The sequence below is a fragment of the Pseudorca crassidens genome, chromosome 18 (assembly GCF_039906515.1).
Source record: "Pseudorca crassidens isolate mPseCra1 chromosome 18, mPseCra1.hap1, whole genome shotgun sequence".
NCBI classification, from domain to species: Eukaryota; Metazoa; Chordata; class Mammalia; order Artiodactyla; family Delphinidae; genus Pseudorca; species Pseudorca crassidens.
This window is the reverse complement of record NC_090313.1, coordinates 62,391,602-62,406,383: the sequence shown is the minus strand read 5'-3', so window position 1 is coordinate 62,406,383 and position 14,782 is coordinate 62,391,602. Positions and strand designations below refer to the sequence as shown.

General features: G+C 41.9%; 1 protein-coding gene across 16 annotated transcripts in view; it reads left to right on the top strand.

Annotated features, from left to right (window-relative positions):
• Positions 1 to 14,782, top strand: part of RCBTB1 (RCC1 and BTB domain containing protein 1) — a 52,737-nt gene that overhangs the window by 4,256 nt on the left and 33,699 nt on the right. For 4 of the 16 annotated variants that reach the window (XM_067713940.1, XM_067713941.1, XM_067713942.1 and 1 more), the window contains 2 exons: positions 14,004 to 14,079; positions 14,195 to 14,364. In XM_067713940.1, coding sequence (XP_067570041.1) covers positions 14,239 to 14,364 — 126 coding nt within the window. In that variant the 5' untranslated portion in view covers positions 14,004 to 14,079; positions 14,195 to 14,238. Of the gene's footprint in view, positions 1 to 14,003; positions 14,080 to 14,194; positions 14,365 to 14,782 lie in introns of those variants that run through there. The other 12 variants (XM_067713949.1, XM_067713951.1, XM_067713947.1 and 9 more) reach the window with 7 other exon arrangements.

Here is a 14,782-nt window from a genome sequence, read left to right as displayed (position 1 = left end):
GCTGTTCCTTCTGTGTGTACTACATTAAAGAGTAAGACAGGCATGGGAAACAAGGTTTGGACCCTCAAGGAATCTAGAATCCAAGCAGAAGCATAAAGAAGAATGTACATTACATGTAATTTATATCATCTAAAGATAACAAGTTAATATTTTGGGGTGTAAGCCCTTTTTTTAAATTATTTTTGTCTGTGTTGGGTCTTTGTTGCTGTGCGCGGGCTTTCTCTAGTTGCGGTGAGCGGGGGCTACTCTTTGTTGCGGTGCGCGGGCTTCTCATTGCGGTGGCTTCTCTTGTTGCAGAGCACGGGCTCTAGACCCCAGGCTCAGTAGTTGTGGCGTACAGACATAGTTGCTCCGCGGCATGTGGGATCTTCCTGGACCAGGGCTTGAACCTTTGTCCCCTGCATTGGCAGGTGGATTCTTAACCACTGCGCCACCAGGGAAGCCCTGGGGTGTAAGTCCTTTTTATGAGACAGATTTACTGGGTTGCTGTGTTCAGATAGTGAGATTCCAGATTGTAAGAGATACTGTGATATCCAAATCTAGTTCATTCTTGAGCCTAGGAGAGCCAGTTACAAAAGTTTGAGTATTGAAGAATTTATCCAAATCTATTTGCTTCTTGAGTTTAGATAGAGTTTGGATAGCAAGAATTCAAATAGTTGGGGAGACCTCTATGTTTTCTAGTATTAGATATACTTTAAAAAATGATATCATACTCATGCATACATAATATATTGTAAAGTGTGAAATGACTTCAGAAAATGATGAGTCTCATCTGGGGAAGATTATACTCAGACCGTTCCTGAAGGATGGTCTCTATTTATTCCACAACCCCAGAAAAGATTCCATGGCTTTTCTAAGCTTAGCATTCCATGGGGGAAAAAGAATATTTTGCCCAGGTATTCTTTTCCATGCTTAAGAAAAAGTTCTAGTTTGGGAAATAGACAAAGTCTATCCCCTCTCTAGTGCTTCAATCCTGAACTCAAGTGGTATTGTGTAAAACATTCAGTAATACTGTTTACAGCTGTGGTAGAGGTGTTTTCCAAAGATGACTGCCAGCAATTCCTCCCATCCCTCCACTACTGCTTCTCCTCCCATCAAGAGATGCCGTCTGTTTCTGCTCCCTCTGAATCTAGGCTGGCCTTGTGACTGACTTTGACCAGTAGAATGTGGTGGAAGTGATGTGTGCCAGTTCTGGACCTAGTCCTTAAGAGGCCTGGCAGCTCCAGCATTTACCCTCTTGGAGGCCAACAGCATGTACAGAGGCTTGGGCTAGACTAGGTGGAGAAAGAGAGCCCACCTGAGAGAGAGAGATGCGAGCAAGGCCTGTTTCAGCCCTAGTTAGTCAAGTTCCCAGTGCCTGTGACCCCAGCTGAGCCCAATCAAAACACAGAATTGAGAGAAATAGCAAATTGCCGTTGTTTTAAGCCACTGAGTTTCAGGAATGCCATATTACTCAGCAAAAGGTAACAAACCCTGGGTATAAATGTGGTTCACATGTAAGTCAGTTCCAAGATGGGATCCCTGAGCACAAAATTGTGGCCAGCATATGCAGTGGCATGCTTTAAAGATAAATCTCTAAATGAGTTAAATCTTTACTTCATATTAACATAGGGATGTACTTACTGAATTGATTAAACTGAAGACTGGCTATGTCGACTACTAGGTAACTGGTTAAGTCAAAAGTCATTTTCTTTTGTGTAGTTGGTTATTATTTGTATATATGATTGTTACTATCAGTCTTAACACTTGGTGATAGGAGTATCTGACATATTTTAAAGGAATTGCCAATTGTTGAGATGACAGATGTGTGGTGTTCCTTGCAGTTGGCCATTTGCTCAATTTAGCACCATGCTTGTAGTCATAAGTCTTGACAGTACAGATGTAAGATCTGCAGTGAACACATGTCTTGAGAGGTGCTTTGCTCTCAAGGGTCAAGGAGAGTGAATCTTATGCAGACTGTCGTTTCTAATGGATATGTTGCAGGACTTTAAAAAATAACTGATGGATTTTTCAGGGGCACTTCTTCCTGCCTTTAAATGAAAAAGTTCTCTGAGCAACTTTCCATTCCAATTCTGGTTAGTTCGGTTTAAAAAAAAACCCAGAAAACCAAAAAAACCTCTTTTCTGGGAGAAGAAAAGCTCACAGGAGATCAAATGGATGCCTTTATAGACTTATGGTCTCCAACTCCCCCCGGGCTCTGTCTTAGCATCTTTTTAGGTTTCCCTGGTCAGTGCTCTTTCCCATCCTCCCTGGTGGCTGCTTCAGACTTGAGACCCTTGTTTTTATTGCTTCACCCCATTTTCTGTTGCTACCTCCCCTCTTGTTCTCAACAGTAAGCCTTCCATCTTCCTTCACTGGGAGAATTGGTGACCTCAGGAGAGAATGCCCTCAAATGCAAATCAAACCCACAATGACCTACCACCTCACACCCACTAGGATGATTATAACGATAAAGACAGACAATAATTAGGTGAGGATATGGAGAAATTGGAGCCCTCATAAATTGGTGGTGGAACTGAAAAATGCAGCCTCTTTTAGCAGAGTCTCAATAGCAGAGAGAATGCTAAAGAAAGAAATTACCTCCAACCTCTGGTTCCCCAACCTTTAAACTCCCTTTCATCGTATCTGTCCTTCTCTTGTGTTGTGTGGAAGATTCCCCAGCTTTCTATAGCTTATGTGCACCTCTGCTTCAGATCCCATTCCCTAGTCTTTCTCAGAAACCTCATTTATTTATGTCCTCTCCTCTGTCTTTCTACTGACTCCTTCCCAATAACATTTAAACATTTTCAGGTCTCTAACATGTTTGGAATAAAAAGATCATCCAAAATATGTCCTTCAGCTCCAGCCCATTTTACAGTTACTACCCCCGTTCTCCTTTTTCCCTCATAGTCAAATTTCTTTTTCTTTTTTTAAATAAATTTATTTATTTTTGGCTGCGTTGGGTCCCCGCTGCTGTGCGCTGGCCCCCTCCAGTTGCGGCTAACAGGGGCCATTCCCCGCCGCGGTGCATGGGCCTCTCATTGCGGTGGCCTCTTCCGCTGCGGGGCACGGGCCGTAGGCACGTAGGCTCAGTAGTAGTGGCATGCGGGCTCAGTAGTTGTGGCTCGTGGGCTCAGTAGCTGTGGCTCGTGGGTTCTAGAGCGCAGGCTCAGTAGTTGTGGCGCACGGGCTTATTTGCTCCGCGACGTGGGATCTTCCCGGACCAGGGCTCAAACCTGTGTCCCCTGCATTGGCAGGCGGACTCCCAACCACTGCAACCCCAGGGAGGCCCCTCTTCACAGTCAAATTTCTTGAACAAGTTCTTTCCATTCACTGTTTCCTCCTCTTCACCTTTCGCACGCTCTCAACTTGCCGCAGCCTGGCCTTGTCCATCCACAGCCTCACTGAAACTCTTCTTAAGGTCAGCAACAATTTTTGTTAAATCCTGTGGACCGTTCTCTGTCCTTACCTTGTTTGGCCTCTCAGCCGCGTCCGACACTGACACTGCCTCCTCTGTGTGATGCTCACGCCCCTGGGCTTCTGTGTCACTGTTCTCCTGTATCTTCCTATTCTGCCTGTTCCTTCCGTCTCTGTTATGGAGCACCCATTGTCCCTTTGCTGTCAGAGTTCCTTTGAGTTCTGTCCGATATCATCTTCTCTTCTTACTCTACACACTTTTTCCTGAGTGATCTCATGCCAAATTGCCAAATCTCCAATCCAGATCTCTTTCTTCTTAAAATTATTCTTTTTATTGAAGTATAGTTGATTTACAAATATTGTGTTAGTTTCAGGTGTACAGCAAAGTGGTTATACATATATGTATATATCTATACAGATCGTTCTTGATCTTCAGATTTATAAATATCTATTGGCCATACCTACTTGTTTTTTTTTTTTTGCTGTACGCGGGCCTGTCACTTTTGTGGCCTCTCCTGCTGCGGAGCACAGGCTCCGGACGCGCAGGCTCAGCGGCCATGGCTCACGGGCCCAGCCGCTCCGCGGCACGTGGGATCTTCCCGGACCAGGGCACGAACCCGTGTCCCCTGCATCGGCAGGTGGACTCTCAACCACTGCGCCACTAGGGAAGCCCTGGACATGCCTACTTTGATATCCCACAGGTAGCTAAAGGTAAAATGTCCAGGGTAGAATTCCTCATCTCCTTCTGAAACTAGCTGTGTTCTCTCTACCATAGTAAGTGGCATTACAGATCGCTCACTGCCTAAGCTGAGCATCTGAGTGTAAGCCTTGGCTCTGCCTTTTTCCTTATCCCGCTCCCTCCTCCCATTCAGTCAGGTACAGAATGCTTTTGAGTCTACCTGTTTTCCCCCACTTGCGTTTCCCTGGCATAGGCTTCCATTCTTTCTTTCCTGGTTCCTGCAGCCGCCTTAGGCTCTGAGTATGTCTCCCCCATCACCCCCATCTAGTCTGTACATTCTGCCAAAGTATCTTTCACAGACATACATACCTGATCACGCCACTTCCCTGCTTAAGATCCTTCAGTGGTTACGTGTTGCTCTTTGGATAGTCTAAGTTTTTTGGCTACAACTGTGCTGAATTTCTTTCAGTTCCTCCACCAGACTTTTACCTGGCATATATGTTCACTGTTCCAGGTGCTTGCCTTCTCTTCAGGTACTTGACACTTCCTGATTCGGGTGATTCAGTAGCATCCAAACCTCCCGGTCAGAGCATGGCCACACTGTGGTGAGCATCTGTTTATGTGCCTAGACCCCCCTGATCACATGGAAGTTCTGCTGGGGGTGAGAGGGTGATGTTGGCTGTGTGTCATGTTTACCTAGAGGACTTTCAATTCAGTAAACATTTACGGAGTGAATGTAGTGTGGTTCTGCCTGTCTATTGCTGGAATTTTAGTTTGGCTTTAGGCCATTACAGGGCACAGTTGATACTTTTCATGCAGCAGAGACTAGTAGATGAAATCACTTCAAAGATGTCCCCGTAGGAGAGGTTCATGATACCATAAATAGGTTTGAACTTGGGCCCCTCCATTCCAGCCTTGGACTTATTAGGAAAATAAAATGAACTATTATTGTGTCCTATCCATTTCTTTAATTGTTGACCCATCTATTTTTATGTAGTCTATTTTGCAAAGTCTGTATGTTTGGTGCAAAAAAAACACAAAACCATAGAAGAAAATTATTTGTAATCATGGAGGTTTTTTTTTTCTGATTTCCTTTTGAAAATAAAAGTGTTTTGTAAAAGCAACATAGTCAGCTTCACAACCCTGAATGTTATTCTTTTTTGTTGCTAATGCTTTTGCCACTTGGGTTGTTTGCTTTGCTAACCCGAACACTTGGCTTCAGTAAAATTTTTTTTGTCACTTACAATGAGTGGTCAGATTCCCGACTTCCTAGAATTGCCTAAAGCTTCTGTGCAATGAAATGAAAGCAGCCTCTTGGATGATGGGGCTTAAGAATTGCTTCCTGAGGCCATTGTTGCAAATTGTGCTTCGTGTTAAGTAACCTGTTGGTGGTTGGGAGGTGACAGTAGTCTTCTTAAATGAGTGATGAATTTGAAGGAAACTGATGAGGCAAAGGGGAATCACAGTGAGTGTTAGGAAATTCTAAGACAGCAGCATGTGGTCTTTATTTTATTTTATTTTATTTTCCGGTACGCGGGCCTCTCACTGTTGTGGCCTCTCCCGTTGCGGAGCACAGGCTCTGGACACGCAGGCTCAGCGGCCATGGCTCGCGGGCCCAGCCGCTCCGCGGCATGTGGGATCTTCCCAGACCGGGGCACGAACCCGTGTCCCCTGCATCGGCAGGCGGACTCTCAACCACTGTGCCACCAGGGAAGCCCAGCATGTGGTCTTTAAATGAAGCTAGGAGGGTTACCTTGTCACCTGTACAGCTGCATCTTTATGAAGGACGGCAGAAACTCCTCTGGAGAATGCTACATTCTTAGAGTCCCTTAGTCTTTGTGGAATATGTCAAGTATTCAGGACATTCTTTCGTTTTCATTCTTGCAGTGCAGTAATATTGCAGAAAAGAGAAGTGGATGACAGCTGTTCTACCTGTAACAGCATCAGTGTCTCAGCAAATCTCTGAAACTTTGCTCCTTTGATGTAGTTATACCAGAGGATAGGTGAAATAGTTTTAAAGTGTATTTTTATTTAAAAGGTTTTTAGGCCGATTCTTTCAGAGGCTTGTCTGGACCTGGGAAATACATTTGGTGTCCAAATCAGAATTGTAGCATCTGCTCAGTCTCAAAAAGCTCATCAGAATAAGTATGGAAGAAAATGCTATGAGTAACATGTGGCTCTTCTGTAACTTGAGAGGTTTTTTGAATTGCTTTTGCTGTAGCGTGGATATATGACATAATGAGTTGTAAAGTTGTGCCCCAGAAGTTTACCCCAAACCCTATTCCTGTTTCCTCTGTTTGAAAGTTTTCTTAGAATTGAAATATAATGAACTCAAAAATAGGGAAAGATGGCCACACCCTTAAATCTTTTGTCTTCAAATGGGAACTTCTGTTGGTGAAAAAGGAAGAAGGCTATGAAAAAGCACTTGTTCCTGCAGGAAACCCGGATGATCTTCACTGAGGAAATGCTTACATTTTGTCATATGCTTACAATACTGAGAATTTGAGTTCTGGGATTTCATGTAACAGTTTTCTGGGAGACATAATTTTTATATAGTAATTGTTGTGCACATATTTTTTTTCCATTTGCATGTATCACGTGGGCTATATGTTTGCATGTTGCATCTCAGTGCTTGCTTAGTTGTTTCACTGCATTTGCATTCTAGGTTTCCACTTACTAGGATTGACTTTCTGTTAGTCCTGAAGTTCCTCAGAGGCAGGGGCCATGATTGTATTGCTTTATGATTTCCCCCCGCATTATTGTATATGGGGTCATTGTCAGAAGAATTAATATATACTATCATTTTGTTCACATTATCATAACGGCAGAGGTTTTTTTGGCAAGGCATCTTAGACTTTATCAGTAGCTCATTAACTATAAATTCCTGTTGTAAGGCGGGTTAGCAACTAAACTGAGAAGTAAAATCATCACCCATCCAGTTTATGAAAATAGAGAAACCTCTATTAGGAATCTTCAGTTTATGTGTAAGTGCTTTAATTAAAGTTTTTTTGCCATTAAAAAATCATTTTTCATATTTGACATTGCTGTTTCAAATAGTCTAAACCTGGCTATGGCTTGTATGCTGAGGAACATACAGGCCATTTTCAATGGATTGTCCCAACACTCAGAGTCCTTCGTGTTTCCTGTGAGGATATCAGCTTCCAAGATAAAGAATGATACAAGTCACTTCATGCCCGAAGGATGACACCAGAAAAGCAGTCAGAATCTCGGGGCTAACCAGTTCTGGGTTGCTCACTCTGTTTTGACCTCTTTTCCTTAGCAAGCTCTTAGGTCAGCAGAACATGGGTTGGGAGGTGTAAAGTCTCATCAGTAACATCAGTCTCCTTTGCGCCAAATACACCTGGTTAGAATTTGGGCGTTGAGGTCTCTGTGAAGCCACGTGCTGGCTTACGAGGCAACCCTAAATTTCTGGTATTGTTTAGTATTGAGACCATTATTTCATCAAAAACAAAGTTTTCCTATATTATTTTCTTTATTTCATGTTGTTTTTTAAACTCTCTAGACATATTCAAATATATTTTTGCTGGATCAGTAAAACAAAGCCTTCCCCTCACCCTCTCTTAACACTTGGTTCTTAGGGGAAGGGAAAACAAATGTGCTCTTAGAGGGTTCAAAAGATTGGCTGCTACATTACTCCTTCAGTCTTCCAGTTCTAGATGTAGATTTCTAAAGTTGGAAGGTCTGTGTTTGTCCTCTTGATTGAATTTGCTTTCAGAGTGTAAAATGAAATAACCTTTTCTTCCCCATGCCACCAGCTCTCTGAGGGACAGTGCCAGTCGCTAGGAAAAGCCATCCCAGGGAATGGGATATAGATCTGTAGTACTAATGGACACAGAGTTAGTCTGTGGGAACACAGGATGTATTTTCAAGTGCCAAAGAAAATATGGAGATCCAAGTGGGTTGGCATATTATCCTTTGAGAGCATTAAACTCTTTTCCAATCTCTGCTTCCATTTTTCTTTTCTGTTCTTCTGTCCTTGCTTTATCTCCATAGAGCAAAAAAATAATTGATTCACCTGTTAATGCATGAGTGATAATTCAGTCTGAACATGTCAGTGCTATTTATGAGGAAGTATTTCCTAAATAAAATAATGAATAAAAATAATGCAAAAAAGTCACTATCTCATTGAACTTCACAAGTTAACTACTTAACATAACTGACATGCTAATTACAACTCATTTTTATGATTATCAATCAAGCCCTGGAAGGACCTGTTCATCGAGGCAATTCGTTTGGTCTAGTTTGAATTGCTGTAAGTTCTAAGAAGGTGATATTTCTTTTAGAAATGTTCCATTCAGAATTTCCCTAATCTGAGCTTGCCTTCCCAAGACAGAATTATGATTATACTTTCCCAGAATTATTTTTTAGGTCTGAAACTTCTACATTTAATTTTTAAAAATGCATCTTTGAGTTGATTAATACAGGCTTGATAAAAGCCCATGGGATCATTATTTGATTTTTAAAAGTTGTGGTAAAATATACATAACATTAAATTTATCATTTTAACCGTTTCTGAGTATACGGTTTAATGACATTAAGTTATGCCAGTGTCATCGTTCTCAGTCTCCAGAACTTTCTCATCATCCTGACTGAAATTCTGTATCTATTAAATAATAACTCCCCAAACCCATACCACCTAGGCCCTGGCAACCTCATTCTACTCTGTCTCCGTGAATTTAACTATTCTAGGTACCTTGTGTAAGTGGACTCATACAGTATTTATTCTTTTGTGTCTGGCGTATTTCGCTTAGCATAATGTCTTGAAGGTTCATTCCTGTTGTACTGTGTGTCAGTATTTCATTTCAAGGCTGAGTAACATTCCGTTGTAGGTAGATACCACATTTTGTTTATCCATTTATCTGTTGATAGATATTTGGGTTTTCCATCTTCTGGCTGTTGTGAATAATGTTGCTTTGAACATTGGTGTACAACTATCTGGAGTCCCTGCTTTAAAATCTTTACACTAGGAGTGGAGTTGCTAGATCAAATGGTAATTCTATGTTTAATTTTTGAGGAGCTTCCATAATGTTTTCCATGTTGGCTGTACCCTTTTACATTCACACCTTCTACATTTAAGTTTATATTAAAAACTCATTTTACAGATTTGCCTGAAACATTCTGCCACCCTAGGTTGTGAATTGAAAGCAAGAATACCTCTTAAAACTTTTAACAGCTTAGGGGGTAAGCATAATTAAAATAACTAAGCTTTAGTTTCATTTAAAATACTTAGGACAGGAATAAAGATGCAGACGTAGAGAATGGACTTGAGGACACGGGGAGGGGGAAGGGTAAGCTGGGACGAAGTGAGAGTGGCATGGACGTATATACACTACCAAACGTAAAATAGGTAGCTAGTGGGAAGCAGCCGCATAGCACAGGGAGATCAGCTCCGTGCTTTGTGACCACCTAGAGGGGTGGGATAGGGAGGGTGGGAGGGAGACGCAAGAGGGAGGAGATATGGGGATATGTGTATAGGTATAGCTGATTCACTCTGTTATGCAGCAGAAACTAACACACCATTGTAAAGCGATTATACTCCAATAAAGATGTTAAATAAAATAAAATATTTTTGATCACAAAGTGTATGTTACAGAAATTTGGAATATATTTAAACAGAAGAAAATATCACCTCTAATCTCTCCAATGAAGTACATTTTGGTGTGTGTATATCCTTTTTCTTTATACGTTATACTTAAAAAAATTGTATTCACGTAGTACACATTGTTTTTTTATATAAATTTATTTTATTTTATTTTTGGCTGCGTTGGGTCTTCGTTGCTGCACGCAGGCTTTCTCTAGTTGCGGCAAATGGGGGCTACTCTTCATTGTGGTGCGCGGGCTTCTCATTGCTGTGGCTTCTCTTGTTGCAGAGCACTGGCTCTAGGCGCATGGGCTTCAGTAGTTGTGGCACGCGGGCTCTAGAGCACAGGCTCAGTAGTTCTGGCGCATGGGCTTAGTTGCTCCACCGGCATGTGGGATCTTCCCGGACCAGGGCTTGAACCTGTGTCCCCTGCATTGGCAGGCGGATTCTTAACACTGTGCCACCCAGGAAGTCCCAGTACATATTGTTTTATAACATACTTCAGTCTTGCAGAGTACTTTTGGTTTTTGTGGGGTTTTTGGTTTGTTTTTGTTTTTTACTTGAGAATAAGCACATAGTTTAGCTTTTTGTTAGCATCTTCCCTTTTGATGCACAGTAACATGGGAAGGGAAAACATTGGATTATCTTTCTTTAGGCACTTGGTTAATTACTGCTGAATCCTACTAACTTCTTGAGTTGCTAGCAGTAAATTTGTTGCTTGGCCAGTGTTACTGCCTTTGTTGTTCTCATGCATTCATAAATCCACATAACTTCTTCCTTACATGTTTAACATAAAAGTGTAGATTTTTATAGAACAGCTTTTTGGGAAACTCAGGCTCAGGAAGGTTATCATGGTTACTTTTGATTAAAAGTAAACCTGGGGGGCTTCCCTGGTGGCGCAGTGGTTGAGAGTCCGCCTGCCGATGCAGGGGACACGGGTTCGTGCCCCAGTCCGGGAGGATCCCACGTGCCGCGGAAAGGCTGGGCCCGTGAGCCATGGCTGCTGAGCCTGCGCGTCCAGAGCCTGTGCTCCGCAACGGGAGAGGCCACAACAGTGAGAGGCCCACGTACCGCAAAAAAGAAAAAAGTAAACCTGGGACTAAAACCCAGTCCTCAGCAATCTCTGTCCTTTCTACCAGGCCAGGGGTACTGGTGATGCTTTCTGATTTTATGAAGGGTGTGGACATGGAAGATATATGACTTGGCTTTTATATTGACTCTCAAGTTACAAGTGTTTGGAGAAATGTCTTGTTAAATAATGCTTCAAGTAATTTAGCAATGGGTAGACTCAGTTTGTATAATAAGCCATCATTATGCAAGTTAGCTTGATTATTTTTCAGCAGATTACCAAACCCTTAGGGCAGAGTTGCCTGTATAGTGATTAATGACTTCAGAATGATTATAGTGCCGTCAGGAAGTTGTATAACTTTGAATGGTAATATCCTTTTGTGTTATAATGTTAAAGGTGGTGAATCATATTTTTGGCCAATGTAATTATTCCCCCCATCTAAAATGTAATTGTATATTACCATAAAATATTAAATTTTGATACACTTTGATACAGGCTTTGATACAGTTCATATTCTAGGAAAATAGGCATCTGGATTTTCTTGGAATTTATCTACCTGCTTATAGATATCCACATTGTTTCATTTCTTATGTTTTCCCCCTCTGTTGTTTTTTTTTATAAATTTATTTATTTATTTTCGGCTGCATTGGGTCTTCATTGCTGCGCGTGGGCTTTCATTAGTTGCGGAGAGCGGGGGCTACTCTTCGTTGTGGTGTGTGGGCTTCTCATTGCAGTGGCTTCTCTTGTTGGGGAGCATGGGCTCTAGGCGCGCGGGCTTCAGTAGTTGTAGCTCGTGGGCTCTAGAGCGCAGGCTCAGTAGTTGTGGTGCACGGGCTTCGTTGCTCTGCAGCATGTGGGATCTTCTCAGACCAGGGCTCGAACCCATGTCCGCTGTATTGGCAGGCAGATTCTTAATCACTGTGCCACCAGGGAAGCCCTTGGGGGGCATCTTTTCTATTACTTCTAAAAGCATTTAAGACAATCTTCTTACCATACAAAGAACATTTATAAATCAAGAACAAAGAAAAGAATGGCAGTCCAGTAGGAAAAATAGGGACTTTATGTAAAAGAATGGCACCTGGACTCTTAATCACATGAGACCGAGAGGTGAAGGGTACACATGCTGGCTCCGGGTGGCGTGGCTTCAGGTCCCGAATCTGCCACTTACTAGTTTGAGCAAACTCTTAAAGTCTCTTTACCTCCATTTCCTTGTCTATAAAGTGAGGATTAAATGAATTAATAAATGTAAAGTACTTGGAACAGTGCTTGGCACATAATACTCAAGAAGTGTTAGTTGTTATTGTTGCTATGACTGTGATTATTTTTAAAAAATTATCCCAACCTCACTCATCATAAGAGAAATTAAAGTTTAAACAAAACTGAGACACCGTGATAACACACTGTGAGCAAGGCTGCAGGTGAAAGGGGCTGCCAGCATGGATGGTTCTTTTATGTATTGGTACTGCTTTAGTAGAGGACAATTTGAAATAGCTATTAAAGGTGAAACAGCTATTAGACTTGGACCCTGCAATTCCAGTTTTAGGAATTTATGTTAGAAACATATATTAAAAAGACATGTATATAATGTATGCAAACGGTAGTTTCAGTATTGTTCATGTTAGCAACAGACTGGAAGTGACTTAAATGTCTCCCAGTAGAAACAGGTAAGCTGTTAAATCGATGTCATGGAATGCTCTGTAGAACCATTGAAAAGAAATGAAGTAATTCTTCTATGTGCTAATAGGAATGATTTCAAAGATGTACTGTTAAGTGGCAGCGGGGGAAGCTTCCACACACTCACACATATAATGCTATGTAAGTCTACACTGTGGAAGGAATTAGAATCAACTGTTTCAGTGGTTTCCTTTGAGGAGTGGGTTGGGGAGGGATGGTAGAGAGACTTACTTTCCTCTATCCTTTTGTACCATTTGAAACAAAAATTTTTTAACATGTTTATGTATTAGTTTTTACCCTCCCCGAAATCCTTTTATCTCTTCCCACCAACACACACACACACACGCACGCACGCACATACATACACATTCATGCACACTTTTCAGAACATTCAAATGTTAGTCCAGGAGTCTGGCTATGCAGTGATAGGGACCAGCCTGTCCTGATGGTGTTTAATGCTTATTGAATATGCGCTGTGATCCTTGGGGTATTGCAAGCATCTGGTCCTTGTCATCCAAGCTGGTGCTGATGGATAAAACCTCCCTCGGCGGTGGAAACTGAGGCCCTGGCTAAGTAAGCCCAAGCCCCAGGGATCTCTTCTGTAGGTACTGTTGGAGGTTCTGAGGCCAGAAAGACCTTGGCTCGCTTGGCTAATTTTAGAGGTCTGAAAAGAGGGTGGGCGGGAAGGAACTTCCCGAGTTATTATGAGTTATGTAGCCCATGAGGAAACCCTGGTTGTGTTTATCAACTGCTTGGTTCTGTTTCAGTTTCCAGAGGTGAGAGCCAGAATGGAAACTCACTTGGCATGATAGGTTTTGTGCTTTGTGCAGCCCCCTGGACTTTCTAGAAATACTTTTTAACTCTCGAAGAATTGGAACTATGACCAGGATTCTTTGTGTAAAACTTCTTAAACAGTTCAAATTTAGAGTTTTGTGGAAATTTATACATATCTCTACATTTTATAGGGTGCTCTTTAAGCTAATTGCTGCTTGCATGAATTCTGTAGTCATCAGCTCTGACACCAAGATGAGGGTGAATTCTCTTACCCTTGTTCATGTAACTTTTCTCCGTGTGAAATGAAATGTCCATGTATATATGTGGTCATATAAATTAGGAATAGAACATAATACTTTCTTTTATGTTTTCATCCAGTAAATCTTAGGCTACTGCTTCTTAATGTTTTTGCCGCTCCAGGCTATCTGAGGGATGTCCCATTTCTATCATTAAACAGTGGCTCAGTGTGGCAGTGATTTTCTACAAGGGATGAGGGTCTTTCAGGGCATCCTGTGGGTGGTAGTGGGAGAGTAGGGAGGTAGAAATAATGATTCTGATTTTTATAACACACACACACTCCTAGTTGAGAATTAACTGCCTTAGACAAATGAGTATTGTAACCTTTAACTTTATCTCAGTACCCTGGAGGGGAAAATACCTGACAAGACCTTGGTTTCATCTAGTTGGCATGTCTTCTCTCCATTGTCTGCTGTCGGGTTGCACATAAACATGTATGTGACAGATGAGCACTGACTTGTAAGTGGGCAAGACAGACAGTTGGTTCCAGCACGTTGTTCCTCCCGTTACAGGAAAAGGCACAGGTTTGAAGGTAGAGGAAGGATTGGACACGTTGCTGGGGCAAGTGAGCGATCCATTTAACCAAAAGTAGGTGGTTTATTCTGAAATTAGCTTTTGTTTCCTTGTATTAACATTGTCTTTTTTTGTTCTAGTTTAGTGGTTATTTAATTTTTTATTTTGGAATTTTGTTTGTTTGTTACAGCAGAGATGTCGGCTTATTTTTAGGAATTACTTGAAACCAGAGTCATGGTGGATGTAGGAAAGTGGCCAATCTTCACTCTGCTCTCACCTCAAGAAATTGCATCTATTCGGAAGGCTTGTGTCTTCGGCACCTCAGCCAACGAAGCACTGTATGTTACTGACAATGACGAGGTAAGCATCTCTCAAAACCCAGGGCTTAATTTTAGGGCTTATTTGGGGTTGAGCTTTAAAGTGTGCATTGTAAAGACTGAGAAAAAGTGGGGCATGAAGAGAGCCTAAAATCCAAAAAGATGGTTGTCTTTGATAGAATTTGTCTTTTCTTTCAGTTTCTTGATTTAATACCCCTCATCCCTACTACTGTTTGAGTTTCATAGTATAGCCAAATATTCTAAAACTTTAGTCAGCAGACGTTGAATGTTTCTTTTTTCTTTTAATAGATTTTATTGATTGATTGATTGGCTGCATTGAGTCTTCCGTTGCTGTGCGTGGGCTTTGTCTACTTGCCGCGAGCGGGGCTACTCTTCGTTGCGGTGCGAGGGCTTCTCATCGCGGTGGCTTCTCTTGTTGTCGAGCACGGGCTCTAGGCTTG